The 16485-nt window shown below is 33.3% G+C and overlaps 1 protein-coding gene across 1 annotated transcript in view; it reads right to left on the reverse strand.

Moving 5' to 3' along the window:
* Positions 1–14506: 14506 nt before the first annotated feature.
* The window catches only part of LOC110037466 (nucleolar complex protein 4 homolog), a 35728-nt gene continuing 33749 nt past the window's right edge, over positions 14507–16485 (reverse strand). Inside the window, exons 12-15 of the mRNA XM_020742123.1 lie at positions 16042–16201; positions 15264–15321; positions 15090–15195; positions 14507–15009 (exon numbers count right to left, since the gene is read on the reverse strand). Coding sequence (XP_020597782.1) covers positions 14803–15009; positions 15090–15195; positions 15264–15321; positions 16042–16201 — 531 coding nt within the window. The 3' untranslated portion in view covers positions 14507–14802. The remainder of the gene's footprint in view (positions 15010–15089; positions 15196–15263; positions 15322–16041; positions 16202–16485) is intronic.

Genomic DNA, 16485 nt, shown 5'->3' on the forward strand with positions numbered 1-16485 from the left:
GGCACCAAGTTCTCTATGTGCTGGTTTTTAGGCACCGGTGCACACTTAAACATTATTCTGCCTTAGGTCTAAATACACTTCCTAACCTCCCTTAGGTCATGAATTATAGAATTTTAAGTTGTAACATCACATGTGCCACTCTCAAACATGAAATACAATTAACCAAATACCAACAATCAAATCTCAACAAATTAAAATTACTCCACTCTAATAACTATGGGTTGCCTCTCACAAAACACTTGGTTTAACGTCGTCAGCCCTACGTATCCACTACTTACTCGGGTTGACCCAACATTAGGATTTCATTTGATATAGGTCTACTTCCATCAAAGTAATGTTTCAACCTATGTCCATTTACTTTGAAAATTCTATCATTTTTTGGATCCTTCATATCCACAACACCATACAGATAAACTTTCACCACAATGAATGGCTCCATCCACATGGACTTCAGTTTCCTATGAAATAATTTTAATCTATAATTGTATAATAAATCTTCTTATCTAGGCTCTAAATCCTTTCTTAAAATCTTTTAATCAGGACATAATTTCATCTTTTCTTTATCAATATTCACATTTTCATAATATTCATTTATGGTCTCTTCAAGCTCATTCATTTGCAATAGACGTTTCTCACCAGTATCTTTCAAATTATAATTAAATTCTTTCATAGCCCAATAAGATTTGTACTACAATTCTACTGGTTAGTGAAAAGTACTACCAAATATGAGTTTATATGGGGACATTCCTATAAGAGTTTTATATGTCATTCTATAAGCCCATAATGCCCCATCCAGTCTATTAGACCAATCCACCCTATTAATATTTATAGTTTTCTCTAAAATTCTTTTAATTTCATGTTGGATAATTCTACTAGACCACTAGTCTAAGAATGATAAGTAATGGAAATCTTATGTTTAATACTGTATTTTTTAACTAATGTTTCAATCTTTCTATTCCTGAAATAACTTCCTCCATCTGTAATTATTACTCTCGCCATCCTAAATCTAATAAAAATATTTCTCTTTAAAAATTTAGCAACGCTTTGAGCATCATAGTGAGGGAAAGCAATCGCTTCTATCCACCTTAAAATATAGTCCACTGCAACTAAAATGTATACATTTTCAAAAGATGGTATAAATTGACCCATAAGTCTAAACCCCAAACATCAAAAATTTTAACCTCTAAAGTAAAATTGAGGGGCATTTCTTTTAAAAATATTGTCTACCAGCAGACATCAATCACATGTATTTACATAAGTATTAACATCTTTAAATATTGTAGGCCAATAAAATCCAAATAGTAAAATTTAATATTGATCCCGATATTTTTTATATGTAAGGATTTATGAAGTTAACACCACTACTTGAAGATTTTAATCCCTCGCAACGGCGCCAGAAACTTGATCTTGACTTACTGTTTATATGCACAGTATAACAATGTCATTGATGATATTTTTCACTTATACTTCCTTACGTTACAACAGAAAACTTAATCTTAGAGAAAATAAGGATTTAACTTTTTGACTTATATATATATATATATCGTTATTAAGTAATATATGACTTTTAATTAAGCCCCAAGAATCGAACCCATAAGAAATTTTGCAATATGCACTATTAATCAACAAATTTTCTATTTTAAAAAATACAACTACTTAAACTATAGATATTTTCACAGTAGGTAAAATTCAAATATTTTTGGTATTTTTGATATTTTGACAAAATAATAAAACTTTTAAAAATAACTTGAGTTTATGTAAAATAAAAGTACTTGATATGAAAATATATTTCTCCTTATCATGAATCAATATTAAGTATAAGATTTCAGTTTTGGAAGTATGTAAAATGTGTTGTGTCAAATAGAAGCAATATTATTATTTACCATTACTAGAGATGCTATAAAGAACTACTAGAGATGCTATAAAGAACATTGGCTAATTTAAAGTTTGAATAATTTTAAAAAATATCCTCAAATGTCTCTTCAAAATTTGATAAAATGATTTAAACCGTCAAATAACCACCTCTGATGCTTAAGCGCGGGGCCTCCGGTGCTTAGGCGCGGCTTTCTCTGTTTCCCCGATGCTTAAGCGTCGGATCTGATGCTTAGGCGCCAAAACTCTTTTGCACCATTTTCACATTTTTGCTCTAAATTTGATCATTTTTTACTCCTTTTAGCATTTTCCATCTTTTTACTTGTACCTAAAATAAAAACACACAAATTTTCCATTAAAACAGAATATCTCAAAAATATGTATAAAAATATGTCTAAAAATACTATATATTTTAGGTGTTGTGTATCATATATGCAGTTCTATCAATCTCAAAATGTCCCTCAAAATCAGAATCATGAATTTTTAGAATGATTTGCTGAGTTTCTTCCATAGGTATACATCTTCGAATAATGTGGTTCCTACATTGTTTATATAAATATCGGTCATCTCAGAAGATCTTCCATCATGTATAAATTTCTTTTGTTGTGTGTATGTCAAACCATAGGGTAAAATGTTACAAACTATGAAATTAACTATGTCGGGATACCACGGAACACATCATTCAGTTACAGTATATAATTTTTCATCAAGAAAATATTCATTGATTTCATTTTCAAGATTAACTGAGTTTTCCTATTCAAGCCTAATTAGATGATCAACAATCTGATTATCAGTTTGCTTCCTATATACTACTTCAAAATCAAATTCTTGCATCAAAAGGACCCATCTGATTGACCTTGGGTTTGAATCTTTATTCAACATCAGATATTTAATAGCAAAGTGATTTGTATGCACAATTTGTTTAGTTCCTATAATATAAGGCCTAATTTTATCAAAGGCATATGTTACTGCATATAACTCTTTTTCCACGGTAGTATAATTAAGTTGAGTTTCATTAAGAGTTTTACTAGCATAGTATATTACTTTGAAAATTTTATCATATTTCTATCCCAAAACAGCCTCAATTGCATAATCACTCACATCACACATTAACTCAAATGTTTTCCCCCAATCGGGTGAAACAATAATTGGAGCGGCGATTAATTTTTCTGTTAACATTTCAAAGGCATTTAAGCACTCCTAATTAAAATCAAATAAAGTATCTTTTTCTAAGAGTTTTCACAGAGACTCAGTGATTTTTTAAAAATCTTTAATGTGTCACCTTTAGAAACTAGCATGACCTAAGAAACAAATAACTCCTCTCACTATAGTAGCAAGGTAGTTTAGCAATAACTTGAATTTTTGTTGGATCTACATCGATGTAATCTTCTAAAATTTTATGTCCAAGTACATATCCTCCTACAACCATAAATTGGCATTTCTCTCAATTAAGAACTAAATTTGTTTCTTCACAGCGTTTTAGTACTTTTTTTCTAAATGATTTAAACATGACTCAAATGTACTACCAAACACTAAAAAATCATCCATAAAATTTTCAATTCCTTTCTCGATTAAGTCACAAAAAATGGGCATCATGTAAATTTGAAAAGTTGTAGGTGCATTGCATAATCCAAAGGTCATCCGTCTAAAAGCAAAAGTCCTGTAAGGACTAGTGAAAGTGGTTTTTTCTCGATCCTCAAGTGATATAGGAATTTGTTGATAACTGATATATCCATCCAAAAAGCAGAAATATTTGTGCCCCATTAGCTTGTCTAACATTTGATCCAGAAAAGTAAAGGAAGGTGATCTTTCCTTGTGATAAGATTTAATTTTCTATAATCAATGTAGATTCACCACCCAGCGACTTATCAAGTTTAAATTAATTCATTCCTTTCATTAACAGATACAGTCACTCCCCCTTTCTTAGGAATACATTGAATCAGACTAACCTAAGCACTATCCGAGATAGAATAAATAATTTCAGCATCTAACCACTTTATAACTTATTTTCTTATAACTTCTTTCATTATTGGGTTCAGTCTCCTTTGAGGATCAGCCCTCGGCTTATGATTTTCTTTCATTAAAATTTGGTGCATACAAATGGAAGGACGAATACCTTTAATATCAGCTATCGTCCATTCAAAAGCTTTCTTATAATTTTTTAAAATTTCCAATAATTTTTATTCTTGATATCCATATAGGTTTGAGAATATTATAATAAGTAATGTAGATGAGTTCCCTAGAATAACATACTTTAAATGCATAGGTTGAACCTTCATCTCTGGTTTAGGAGGTTTTTCAATTGTAGGACTGAAAGATTTATTATTTTCACTAGTTTCCAATAGCTCAAATTTTTTTGGAACATAATTTTTATCCTAATTAATCATATCAATTATTTTATCTTTCATATCAGTGTCTTCTTCGTACTCTAGTTCTTGTTGTTCCATTTATCTTCATAATATTCCTTGATGTGGTTTTTACTTAGATGATTAATAAGTTTCATTTTGAAACATTCAGAATCTCCTAAGCCTAAACTTCAGAAAATAGATAGAGACGTAAGGTTAAAGCTAGCCCCGAAATCACATAGAGCTTTCTCATAAAATTTATCTCCTATTGTACATGGAATAGTAAAGTTAACATGATCTTTAAGTTTTTTAGAAAGTTTTTTTTAATTATTGTGCTACACTCATCACTAAGGGAAACACTTTCATTATCCAAAAACTTCATTTTCTTGTTATGAATATCATTCATAAACTTTACATAGCTCGGCATCTATTTTAGAGCTTCAACAAGTGGTATATTAATAGTTAACTTCTTGAATATTTCCAGAAACTTTGAAAATTGTTTATCCAACTTATGTTGTTAAATTCTCTAAGGAAATGGAGGTGGTGGTCGTTCTAAATTGATCTTCATTCGAGAAATAGCTTTTTCTAAGTCTTGAGGAATATCTTCATCAAACTTTTCACTTTATATTTTCTCTTTCTCAACTTCAATCTCTTCTTAAAATCTCATCTCCAATTCTCTTCCACTTCCTAATTAGACAGCTTTAACTTACTCTTTGTTTTGGTCTTTAGGATTGATTTCAACATTACTAGGAAGAATCCCTTGAGGCCTATTGTCAAGGGATTTGGCAATTTGTCCCAGTTGATTTTTCAATATTTTTAATTGTCGCTCATTGAATTTGTAATTGATTACCCATATGTAACACCATTTTCTTATAGACAACTTCTTCTCCTTAAATTATTAGTTACTATTAAATCCTAAAGGATAAGTTGTTTTATAGTTAGTACCACAGTGGTTGTTCCAGTTTCTCAATGGGTTCACTTGATTGTTCCCTCATTGCTGGTTTGCACCACCATAATTGTTATTCTAGTTAAAGTTAGGTTGGTTTTTCCAAGCTGAGTTGTAATAGTTAGAATAAGGGTTATTAAGTTTATTTCTAATTACATTTAAAGTCTCAAATGTAGGAATGTTAGTATCAACCATTTGTCTTACAAAATTTTATTCAATTACTGGAGGTGTTTGAGATAAATTCACTCCAAATTGATCAATATTCATTTATATTGTAACTACTTGAGAAGTTAACATAGAAATGACATCAGAATCATGAACACTGACTATTCTTTTTGGATTTACCTATTCAGAAGGCCATTAAAAATTATTCGTAATCATTTCTTCAATTAAAGAATATGTTTAATCAAAATATTTTGACATTAACCAACCACCAACAGCAACATCAGTAATAGATCTAAGAGCTCCTACTAACCCATTGTAAAATGTTTGAATTATTAACCAATCAGGCAAAGAATAATGTGGAAACTTCCTAAGAAGTTCTTTAAAGCATTCCTAAGCCTCGTATATTGATTCCCCTTCAAAGTGAAAAAAAGATGTAATATCATTTCTAAGCTTAGCAGTCTTTGAAGGTGGAAAATACATAGTCAAGAATTTATGTGTTAGCTCACTCCAAGTTCTAATAAATCCAGGTTCTAATGAGTTCAAACACATTTTATCTTTACCCCTTAAAGAAAAAGGAAAAAAGCTAAGTTTAACAGCATTGCTAGAGAAACCATTATACTGAAATGTGGCACAAAGTTCTAGAAAACTTGCAAGATGTAAGTTAGGATATTCAGATGTCCAAACTAATTATTTTATACCATCTGAATGATAGCAGGTATTAATTCAAATGTGTTGGTTTCTACGGCAAGAGTTTGTATACTACGATGAATTTCATCTACCATAGGGTTAGCATAATCCCTTAATGGTTTTTGTACATTCTCATCAATTTGAGTTTCTAAATTATTATGTAAAGTATTTATCATTTCTTGGAAATTGTGAAGTCCTTTTTGTTTTCTAATTTTTGTAATAGTTTGCTCTAACTCAGAATCGTAAGGCACTAATCCTTCAAATCTCGTACTATGTATACCATAGTAAAGATAAATAATAAAAATAAACAAAACACGCAAAATAAAATAGTAAATATGTATATATATCTTTTTATATTTTTTTTATTTTAAATAAACACACAAGCACAAATATAAATGACACTATAGTTTTCCTATATTAATTTTACAATTAAAATAAAGAATTTTTAAGTCAAATGGTTTCATTGCTATCCCCGGTAACGGCGCCAAAAACTTGACCCAACCTGCAATTGCGCAATAATTTACCTTCCAAAAGATGACAAAAAACTTGACCCAATTTATATTTAGCGGATAGTGTGTAAAATTAAATATTATATAACGTTGATAAAATTATTTACACAATAGGGGTACTACGCAAGTATACATATTGTTTCAAATAATATAGGGCTTTAATGGAATCCTGAGTATCGATCCCACAGGGATAGGCAAAACTCTTATAAGATGACTGTAGTAAAATCCTCTTTAAACTATAGTTAACTTATATAGGAAATGATAAATAGTTTTTGTGTATTACCTAATCCTATAGAATTAGAAGGAATGTTAGGTATGCTAAGCAAATATAGAATATAAATGCAACACAATCTAAAAAGGCTAAAATGTAAAGTTACCACTAAGAAATTCTAAGCTAGCAATGTATAAAATAGTTCAAATTTATATAAAACATTCTTCCCTGATAATGAGTTTATAATCAGTGTAGGAATTAAATAAATTTAAATATAATTAATGTATTGTGTCAAATAGGAGCATACCCATTATTTACCCTCTCTCGACTGCATAAAAAACATTAGCTAATTCAGAGTTTATACTCTAAACCCGTGGTTAGGCTGGGAGGATACTAGCTATCACTCTAGATTTCCCACTTACCCTCACCTAAAGGCTAACATCTTGCTTTAATTTTCAAACATCTGGACCGAATTAGAAATTCTAGTTTGTCACTCTAAAACCTCCATTTCTACACCCATCAAAACTCATTTCCTTATTTATTTGCACTTAAACTCATAGACTATATTCTCATCCATGAGACTTAAATGTGATTCTTACTTTATTGAAGAAAGCATAGCCATTTTCGGGTCACTATGTTTCACAACAGATTTTAACAAATCAATTGCTCAGATCGATAACTAAATTAAGCATAAAGTTTAAATCATCACACTTTATGGAATTAAAAGCATTCCTACTAAACTTTATTCCTGCATCCTCATTGTAGGGAGAAAGAAAACTACTCAGATCTCATGGAGAAGAAACAACAACACATGGATTTATAGATAAATATAAGATTACAAAACAAGACTAAGTAAAATAAATAAAATACAAAACTTATATTAAACTCCTTTCCAATCAATCCTTCTAGCTCCTTTGAATCACTCACTCTCCTTACAATTCCACTCCAATCTCACTTATAACTATGGTGAAGAAGATATCTCTCACTTCTCCTCTTCTCCTCCAAATCTTAGCAAACCTGCAAGACTTTATTCTCTCTAAGAAGACTCCCCTTCTCTCTAAAATAACTCTCATTTATCTCTAAAAGAACCCCCCCTTTTGAATCTCCAGAAGTATTTTTAAATAGATCTCTCAAAATCTTTAAGATTTTTTTCAAGAACCCCTTCAAAATTTGTCCACGTTCATTGAATCTTCTAGATAACCGCCTCTGACGCCTAGGTGTCAGATCCTGGCTTCTAGGCGCTTGGCTCTCTATTGTCTGGCACCTAGGTGTCAGATCCTGACGCCTAGGCGCAAGGTTAACATTGGTCACTTTGCTTCTTTTGACTCCAACTTGCTCAATTTTCATTCCATTTTCTTCGCTTGCTTGATGTAGTGTACCTACAACCAAAAACATCAAAAAAACCTTTCATTAAAGTGCAATATCATTAAAAATAAACATTAAATGTGCAAATAAAAGTAACATATTTTAGGCATGTCAGGGAAGTCGAGGAGCACTTGAAGCTTTTATGGATTAGCTTTTATTCCTTCATGTGTTAGCAGGTATTCAAAGAATTTGCCCGTCATGGCTCCAATAATACATTTCAGCAGGTTTAATTTCAATAAATTTTTTGAGTGTTTTTAAGGTCTCTTTTAAATCCTCGATGTGTTATTTGATCGACCGACTCTTAACTAACACATCATTTACATACACTTCAATGTTTCTTCCCTTTTTATTAGCAAAAATTACATTAATGAGGCACTGGTAGGTCGCCCCTGCATTCTTAAGCCTAAAGAGCATTAGAATATAACAATAAAATTTTATTTTTTTTCTGCATTTGCAACATGCATTTTGATCTGATGATACATGGAAAATGTGTTGAGGAGCTTACAATCGAGTGGTGATACGCCTAAAATATGCTCAATTTTTCATATATTTTTAATGTCTATATTTGGTGATTTTCAATGATATTGTACTTTAAGGGAATGTATTTTGTATGTTTTTAGTTTTAGATACAGAAAATGGAGTTTTGGAGAAAAGAAGCAAAAATGATGCAATTTGGAGCAAAACCGAGCAAGAAAGAAAATTTTGTTCTGACACATTTCGATATGACTTTCTATGTTTAATCTCTTTTATACTTCTCACATATTTTTGAATGAAATTATACTTTAGAAATTAATATTTTTGAATGAAATTATACTTTAAAGGAATATTTTTTATACTTATTTTTTAGGTCTATCTGTTAGTAATGCAACACAACTAAAACAAGGCGAAACGGAGCTAAAACGGAGCCAAACGAAGCAAAATGGTGGAGCTACGCAGGGTTGGCGCCGACAACGCCAGAGTGTAGAAAGTGACCTGAAAATGGCAACTATGGCGCCCAAAATGGCGCTGACAGCGCCTGAGACAGTTTGGAAGCGATGTTGGGCAAATTTCTAGAAGATTCATTGTATTTGGACGCTTTTTGGAAGGTTGCTTGGGCATCTCTTAGGAAATTCATCGCTGCACTATAATAGAGTACTTTTATGTCATAATAGGTGGTTTGTGTAAGTGAAAAAATGAGGAGAATATTTAGAAATCTTATAATAGGAGTAGAAATATAGATTTCTACCTTTTTGGAGAGATTGGTGAGGGGATTTTGAGAGAATCTGTAAGGGAATTTTCTAGAATTGAATGGATCAGCGGGAGACTTTGTGGCAGAGATTTTCATCTTTCTCTTAAGGGGAAAAAACTAAGTATTATGTTCTTCATTATCTTATGATTTTTTAAACACTTATCTAGTGGATTTGCATTGATGAAATGAAATTTTCCATTGTGTTTTCTTCATGCTTTGTGATATGTTTTTCTTACTCTTTCTTCTTATTAGGAAATAGTGGCATGAGAGAATTATATCATTGTTTTCTTTTTACTATTATTTTGCAATGAGTAGGATTCATGTTTAGGATTTTAGGATGCATTATTGAAGAAGTTTTAATTATAAATTTGATGGTTTTTACTTGCACTTCATTTACATTACAATAAGGGTCCGTTGTAGTGTTAAAATTTGTTGTAATTATATTAAGACCCGAGAGGGCGGTGCAATTTTCAACAAAGTGGAACCACATTCAAATTCCATGAATGGTGAAGTTCATGGGGGTTAAGTGCAAATAAATAGGGAAATATATATATTACTGGGCGAAGAATTGGAGATTCTAGGGTGACAGACTAAAATCCCCAATTTGGTCTTAGTCTTTAAGAACTAAAGCGAGAGTTAGCCTTCAGGGGAAGGGAAGTGGGAGCTCTGAAGTGAGAGCTAGTATCCTCCCAGTGTAACCATGGATTTAGATACTAAACATAAGATTAGCCAACGATTCTCTATAACACTTGATTGAGGGTAGATAATTAAAATTGCTCCTATTTGGCACATACAATATTTAATGTATCTCTTTCCTTTACATTATATAATTCATTACATAAGAATAGTAGTTTTTAACATCTTAAAATTCTCCAAATCAATTTATCCAGAAAGGGCTATCTTTAGAATTAATAATTACATTTAGGAATAGTTACTATCCTTACATTTAACATTTGCATTTAGGAGTAGTTGCTAGATAAAACACCATTTTAATCGACATTCCAAACTAAGGACTAATAGTAGTAGACTGGAATTTAACTAAGGACATCTTTCCTCGCTTCCTTGTGGGATTAATATTCGGGGCTAAATCAGAAAGTTCTATATTACTTGAAGCGATACGTGCACTTGCGTAGCGTATGAAGTGATACGTGCACTTGCGTAGAACTCATAGTGAGTGAACTATTTACTATATTTTATAACATTTCATTAACGCACATTAACTACTTAATATAAATTGGGTCAAGTTATTGGCCATATTTTTTAAAACTAAATTTTTGCATAATTTTGGGACAGGTCAAATTTTTGGCACTGTACCAAGGATTTAAACTGATATAAAACACACAGAAAAATAGCACACGCTAGGGGTGCATCAAGTGGTCAACCATTGAATCTACTAGAGCATCAATCCTTGGTAGCAAGCATGCAACCTTTTGGCAGGTTAAGTTTAGGTTGGTAAAATCTACGCACAACCTCCCTTTATGTTAGCCTTCTGTATCATCTCCACGTTGGAGATCCATGTCTTGACTGCGCTTCTCGAATGTAACATGCTTCCTCCAACTTTTGCACCTCCTCTCGATTAGATCCCAACAGCGTATCTGAGCTTCTTATCTTCTACTTCACGGGTCCAATCGATGTTTCAACATTCAATCTGTGACAAGCAGCATCAATCAGCATGCATGGCATTTTAGTGATCATCCATGTGAAGACATCTCGTCATTCCTAGAGGGTATGGATCGGTATCTCCCTGTGTCCTGCATCAAAAGCTTCACTTATTAGAAAACATTTACTTGGCTCACCCTCGATAGCCAGGACTTCAAGGGTGGCCTCATTGATCTTGAAACTTCCCTCACAATCTAAATGTCCAGAGGCATGTGTTCTAGATTGCTTATGGCTCACAAGCCAGATCGCACCTAACTATGATGATTTCTCTATCTCTAGGAAATTTGACAGTGACATGATAAGTGGAGACCACAACCCTGAAATCATTGAGGAGCGTTCAAGCATCAAGATAAAATCTTTTGTTAGTGTAAACTACCTCTCATCCCCCCCCCCCCCCCCGTCCGATAATTTCCAACGTTTCTGTCCTTTTGCCAAAGAAATCATATAGTGGTCTGATTGGTGTATTGATTTGATCTGCAAAGAGGCTTAACTTGTCAAAAACATGCTTGAATGCCACATTTACTAAGCTCCATGCATCAATGAGGACACTTCCTACTTTTTAATTATTGATTATAGTTGTTATCACGATAACATCATTACAGGGATTTATCTTTGGCAGCAGATCCTCATCACTGAAGTAAATAAGCGGGTGGCCTCTGAGTTTTGAGGCAAAGGCTATGGTATAGAGTTTCCATGTTTATTATCTCTTCTAGCTTACACTCCTTATTAGTTCACCTCCTTCAAAGATGCAAGCACATATCCCATGATGAAGATGGCGTTGGAGTGGATGGGTCCGTTGAATGTTCCCCCCATGGGAGTTTTTCCCTGCCTCTGGGTCACAGCTCTAAAGAAAACAATTTATTTTAGCTTTCCCTCTTTTTTTTGCTCTTTAATTTGGCTTTGGAGCCGCCTGCATTCTTCCGTATCGTGTCTGTAATCCCTGTGATACTTGTATTATTTTTTATTTTCTCAGAGAAATTCTTTGGTTCTCATTGGTGGTGCCATTTTGAAGATATCCTTGTCTTGAATAACATCCACTATTTCTGTCATGGTCAGATGTAGTGGAGTTTCGTGAAGGACTTCGTTGTTTTAATGTGATTGCTCATGATAATGGGATGATCGATGGTGTTGAGCCTTCATTTGTCTCCTCTGATCCTAACGACGATGGGTCGAGTGGTTTTTGTGGTGGTTTTGATAGCATAGGTGTGCTCGTTTTGTCTTTGTTTCCTTCTGCTTTCCTACAGAGGTATGTTTCTGTGTCTTTGTTTGATAGGTTCAAGGGCATTTTCATAGACAAGTATGTACTTATTAGTCATCTCTAACAGCTAGGTCAGGCTCTACGTCTCCGTGAGGTCAAGGTCGAAGTGGAATCTCTCTGTGTCAGTTTTTAAGGTTTCACATCCAATGTCTCACTAAAACGTGTAATAAATGATCATAAGCTCTTGACGAATTATTATTTTAGTTGCCATAAGGTTCGGGCACTCTTCATGGGTCTTAAAATGCTAGCAAACTTGGATAAAAAGAGCTTCTTAAATTCTACAAAATAGTTGATCACTCACGTAGGTAACCTGTTAAACCATCTTAGTGCAGATGACCTCAGTGTTGTGAAGAATAGCTTGCACTTAAGGGCATTAAATATTTTCACTAGGCATATGGAGGATTCAAATAACGTGAGGTGGTTGTTAGTGCCCGACCGTCCTTTATTTGACTCTGGGACGACCATCTTAAACTTCTCTATGTGTTTAGGTTTAGTGACTTGCAGTAAGAATGTGTTCTCTGGCTATCGTGGTACCTCGGTCTGCACCAATCAATTCCTCTTCTTGGAGGCTGATCCAACATTATCCTGATATAACCTATCATCAAACTTCTTCTGCAGGTGGATTATGTCTCTCTCGTTGTTTGTTGGCAGTTCCCCTTAAGGGAGCTGAGTGCCCCTTGTTGGGCAGGTTTCTTCTCCTGGAACTGGAGCTATTGTTAGGGCAAGGACCGCTCTGAGTACCTCTACGAACTGTTCTGACATATGGTTGTTGATTTGGGTCCTTAAGCCTTGTAAGCCTTGCTGGATGAATTCCTCCATGAATTCTCTAGAGCATGTTGCTTCTACCATGTTCCTCTGAATGGATTCTCCCTGCTATTATTGCTGAGTTCTTTTTTTTTTTTTTTTGACGTCATGTTTCTACGCTCACCACACCTTAAAGGACGCTGAATCCAAGAGTGTCAGGGAAACACACCCAAGGTATTGAACATTTTATAGTGAAATATATGTGAGAACACAATAAGAATGTGTAGTTTTTATTCATGATATGGACCCTCTATTTATATTAATAGGCCCAAGTCTTACAAAATTACAGACCATTTCTCTTATTGTTAGCCCTAAGAGAGAACTATAATAATAACAAAGACATTTGAATATAATAAGAAGGGCAGATTGATTCACTCGGTAAAAGGTTCGTGGGTCGCTTGCCTCACCTTAAACCCATCGGTAATTGATCTGAAGTTGAGTAATCTGCCAACCGGTCTGAGAATTGACCGTCATCTTGTGGGAAATTTTTTGACACATTCTTCCAGTCACTCGATCTATATGTCTTCTTCTTTAGCATTCAATTCGTCCTTTGTCAACAAACATGTTTGATCGGTCGTTTCTTCCGCCCGAGCCGTTCATTTTCCTTGAGATTTGTGCAGACATGTTTTTTTATACACTATATTATGTGATAAATTATCACAATTTAGTACAAATGGTCAAATGATGAGATTCAATTTTTCTATTTTCATTCTCTATTAATAACAAATTACAATCCAAATTTAGCCACTAAATAAAGTAATTCAATTAACCAATTATAATTTTACGTTTCCATTTGCTAACTTTGCCTTCTATAGCTATTTTTTTATCTAGTATTTATCTTTTATTCAAAGAGTAAATATGCAAAATACTAAAATAACATAATGAATTATTCAAAATAACTCAAGGGAACAATTACTCTTCTAAATTACAATAACTCAAAGAAAATACTACAATATGCATGTCGTTATTTCCCAATGTCTCAAAAAATGATACAATAAAAATCATATATTTATAATGTTTGCTCATCAAAGAAATATAGAATTTCTACAAACATTATATTTTACTTTACTTTTTATGATTTAATCTTTTAAGTTTAATTCACATTTTACTCTTTAACTTGTAAATACGTATCTCGAGCACCTTTTAAACATAAATTAACACATCTTTGATTGCTACATAACATGTCGACACAACAAAGCACAAACTAGGTCCACTATTGTCTGAGGCAAAATATTACATACTCATTCCTGACTAATATTATCCAGTCGCTTTTTTTCATACAAGGAATCAAATGCCAATGATACTCTTTTTTCACATTACAATAATTCTACGGCTCCAGAGAATTCATTTCTATCACAGTTTTATCCCAAAGGTTCAAAGCAGTAATCACCGCCTCAGCCTCTACACAAATAGAAGAATAAATAACCAAAAACCACAACAGACAAGCACCAAAATAATTCCTCTACAAATAGTTCCTCTAATTTTACACATGAATAATATAACAAATTGCTCAAAGCTCAACATAATACAACAACCAAACTCATGAGGAAAAAAAAGTTTACAACCCTCCAAAATTCTACCGCTTAGATAGAGAACAGAATTCACTAGCCTTACTCCCAGCCATTCAATCGCATAAACAAAATACCCTGCTAAAATTCGCATAATAATCCGGTTCCTAAGAAGCAAGGACCCTTCATGGCACAAAACCCCCAAAACCCAAAAAAATGTAAAAACTTAGAATTAATTATTAAAATCAATAAGCCTCTACCCTCAACCTCTTGACATCCCGTTCTTCACTCTCCACGGTTCTTTTTCCCAACCTCTCATCTTCGTCTCCATTTTCAGCACCATGTTCTTGCTGATCCCGGAACAACCAACCTGGAAAATCTGATTCAATAAATAGAGATGTCGGCGTTTCCCTGTAAAAAGCAACCGGGCATTGCTTAATTCGGCGCCGAACCTGTATGCCAATATTTAGATGGATCAGTTAGTTTTGCCAACGCCATAATAGAGGAGATGGAGCCAGAGGTCTACGCTCACCTCGTCTCTAAAGATTGTGGCATAAGAACCAGAACTAAAATCTGAAATAGACATTTCAGATGTTTTGGCCCTTACTGTCAGATCACTCTCCAGTGAAGCAACAAATCTGTTACACTATTGATGTCAATAAGAAAAATAATGGTGAAGAGAAGGAGAAATGGAGCTTTTTCTTACCTCGAAACAGCAGGACAATAGTGATGCAGGAGGGTGCCAATTTCCCATAAAGAACTTCCTGAGATAAGATCAAATTGAAAGTGCAAATCACACAGGGATGACCCAAGACTGGGGATGTAAATGAGTTGAGTCGAGCTCGAGCCACCATCTGCTTCAGCTTGAGCTCGATTAATCAATCGAATTCGAGCTCGAGCACAAACTCGATTCTAGAAGTTCGAGCAGGCTTGTGTTTATTACGAAACAGAACAATATTAATTCAAGCTAAAATGACAAATAGAATGGGCATTTAAAAAATAATTAATAAGAAATCACTTAACATAAAATGTAAAATATTATTTTTAAAATATTTTTAATAATTTAAAGATAAATTCTTAAATTTAAATATACTTTGAGTATGTTTTCTAATAAATATTTTTTTTAACAAGCTAGCTCACGAGCTAACAAATCGAGTTGGGGCTAGCTTGAACTTGGCTTGTTAGCTCATCGAGCTCAGTTCAAGAGCCACTTATTGAGAAGCTGGCTCAGGTGGCAGCTAGACTTAGTTACACCCCTTACCCAAGACAATGTAGAAAAATGCAACTCCAAAGAGAGAGTTTGTTCAGGAAAAACTTAGGGCTACATTTAGATCAATAATGTTAAAAAATACAGAAAAAAAAAAAAAAGAGCAAAAGTAGGACACTGAAAGGAAGTCAGGTCTCCAGAGAGATCTGATAAGAACAACAAGAAAAGAAAAGATTTCCAATCAAATAGAGTCAAAAGTCCTTGTAAAGAAACTTACGCATTGCATTAGATTTAAGAGGGTTTGGCTCCTCATTGTCAAACGGATCAACACCATTTTTTACACTTCGAGCAACAGGATCAGCATCAGACTTCCTTAGAATCTCTCTAGAGTCAGCACCTTCAACAGAAGCATCTCCATTCACATGATCATCAATTTCCTGGAAAGGTGAAATAGTAATCATAAATACAGCACTTCGCTCAAAGAATGTAAGAATTCAGTCGATGAATAAAAATAAACGCAATATGAGAAAGTGATTAAACATGATAAAATTATGTCAAACACATGGAAGCTCAGGTTAAATGTAAATAGAATTTAGACGGAAACTTGTTAATTGAAGCAATTTAAGAGCAGCGCAGAAGATAATCATTTAAAATCCATTTCAAAATTATCTCCTTAACATCTAACCTGTTCTAAAAGAAACAGTGCAACTTTTCCCTTCTT

The sequence above is a fragment of the Phalaenopsis equestris genome, unplaced genomic scaffold (genome assembly GCF_001263595.1).
Source record: "Phalaenopsis equestris unplaced genomic scaffold, ASM126359v1 Scaffold219808, whole genome shotgun sequence".
Taxonomy (NCBI): Eukaryota; Viridiplantae; Streptophyta; class Magnoliopsida; order Asparagales; family Orchidaceae; genus Phalaenopsis; species Phalaenopsis equestris.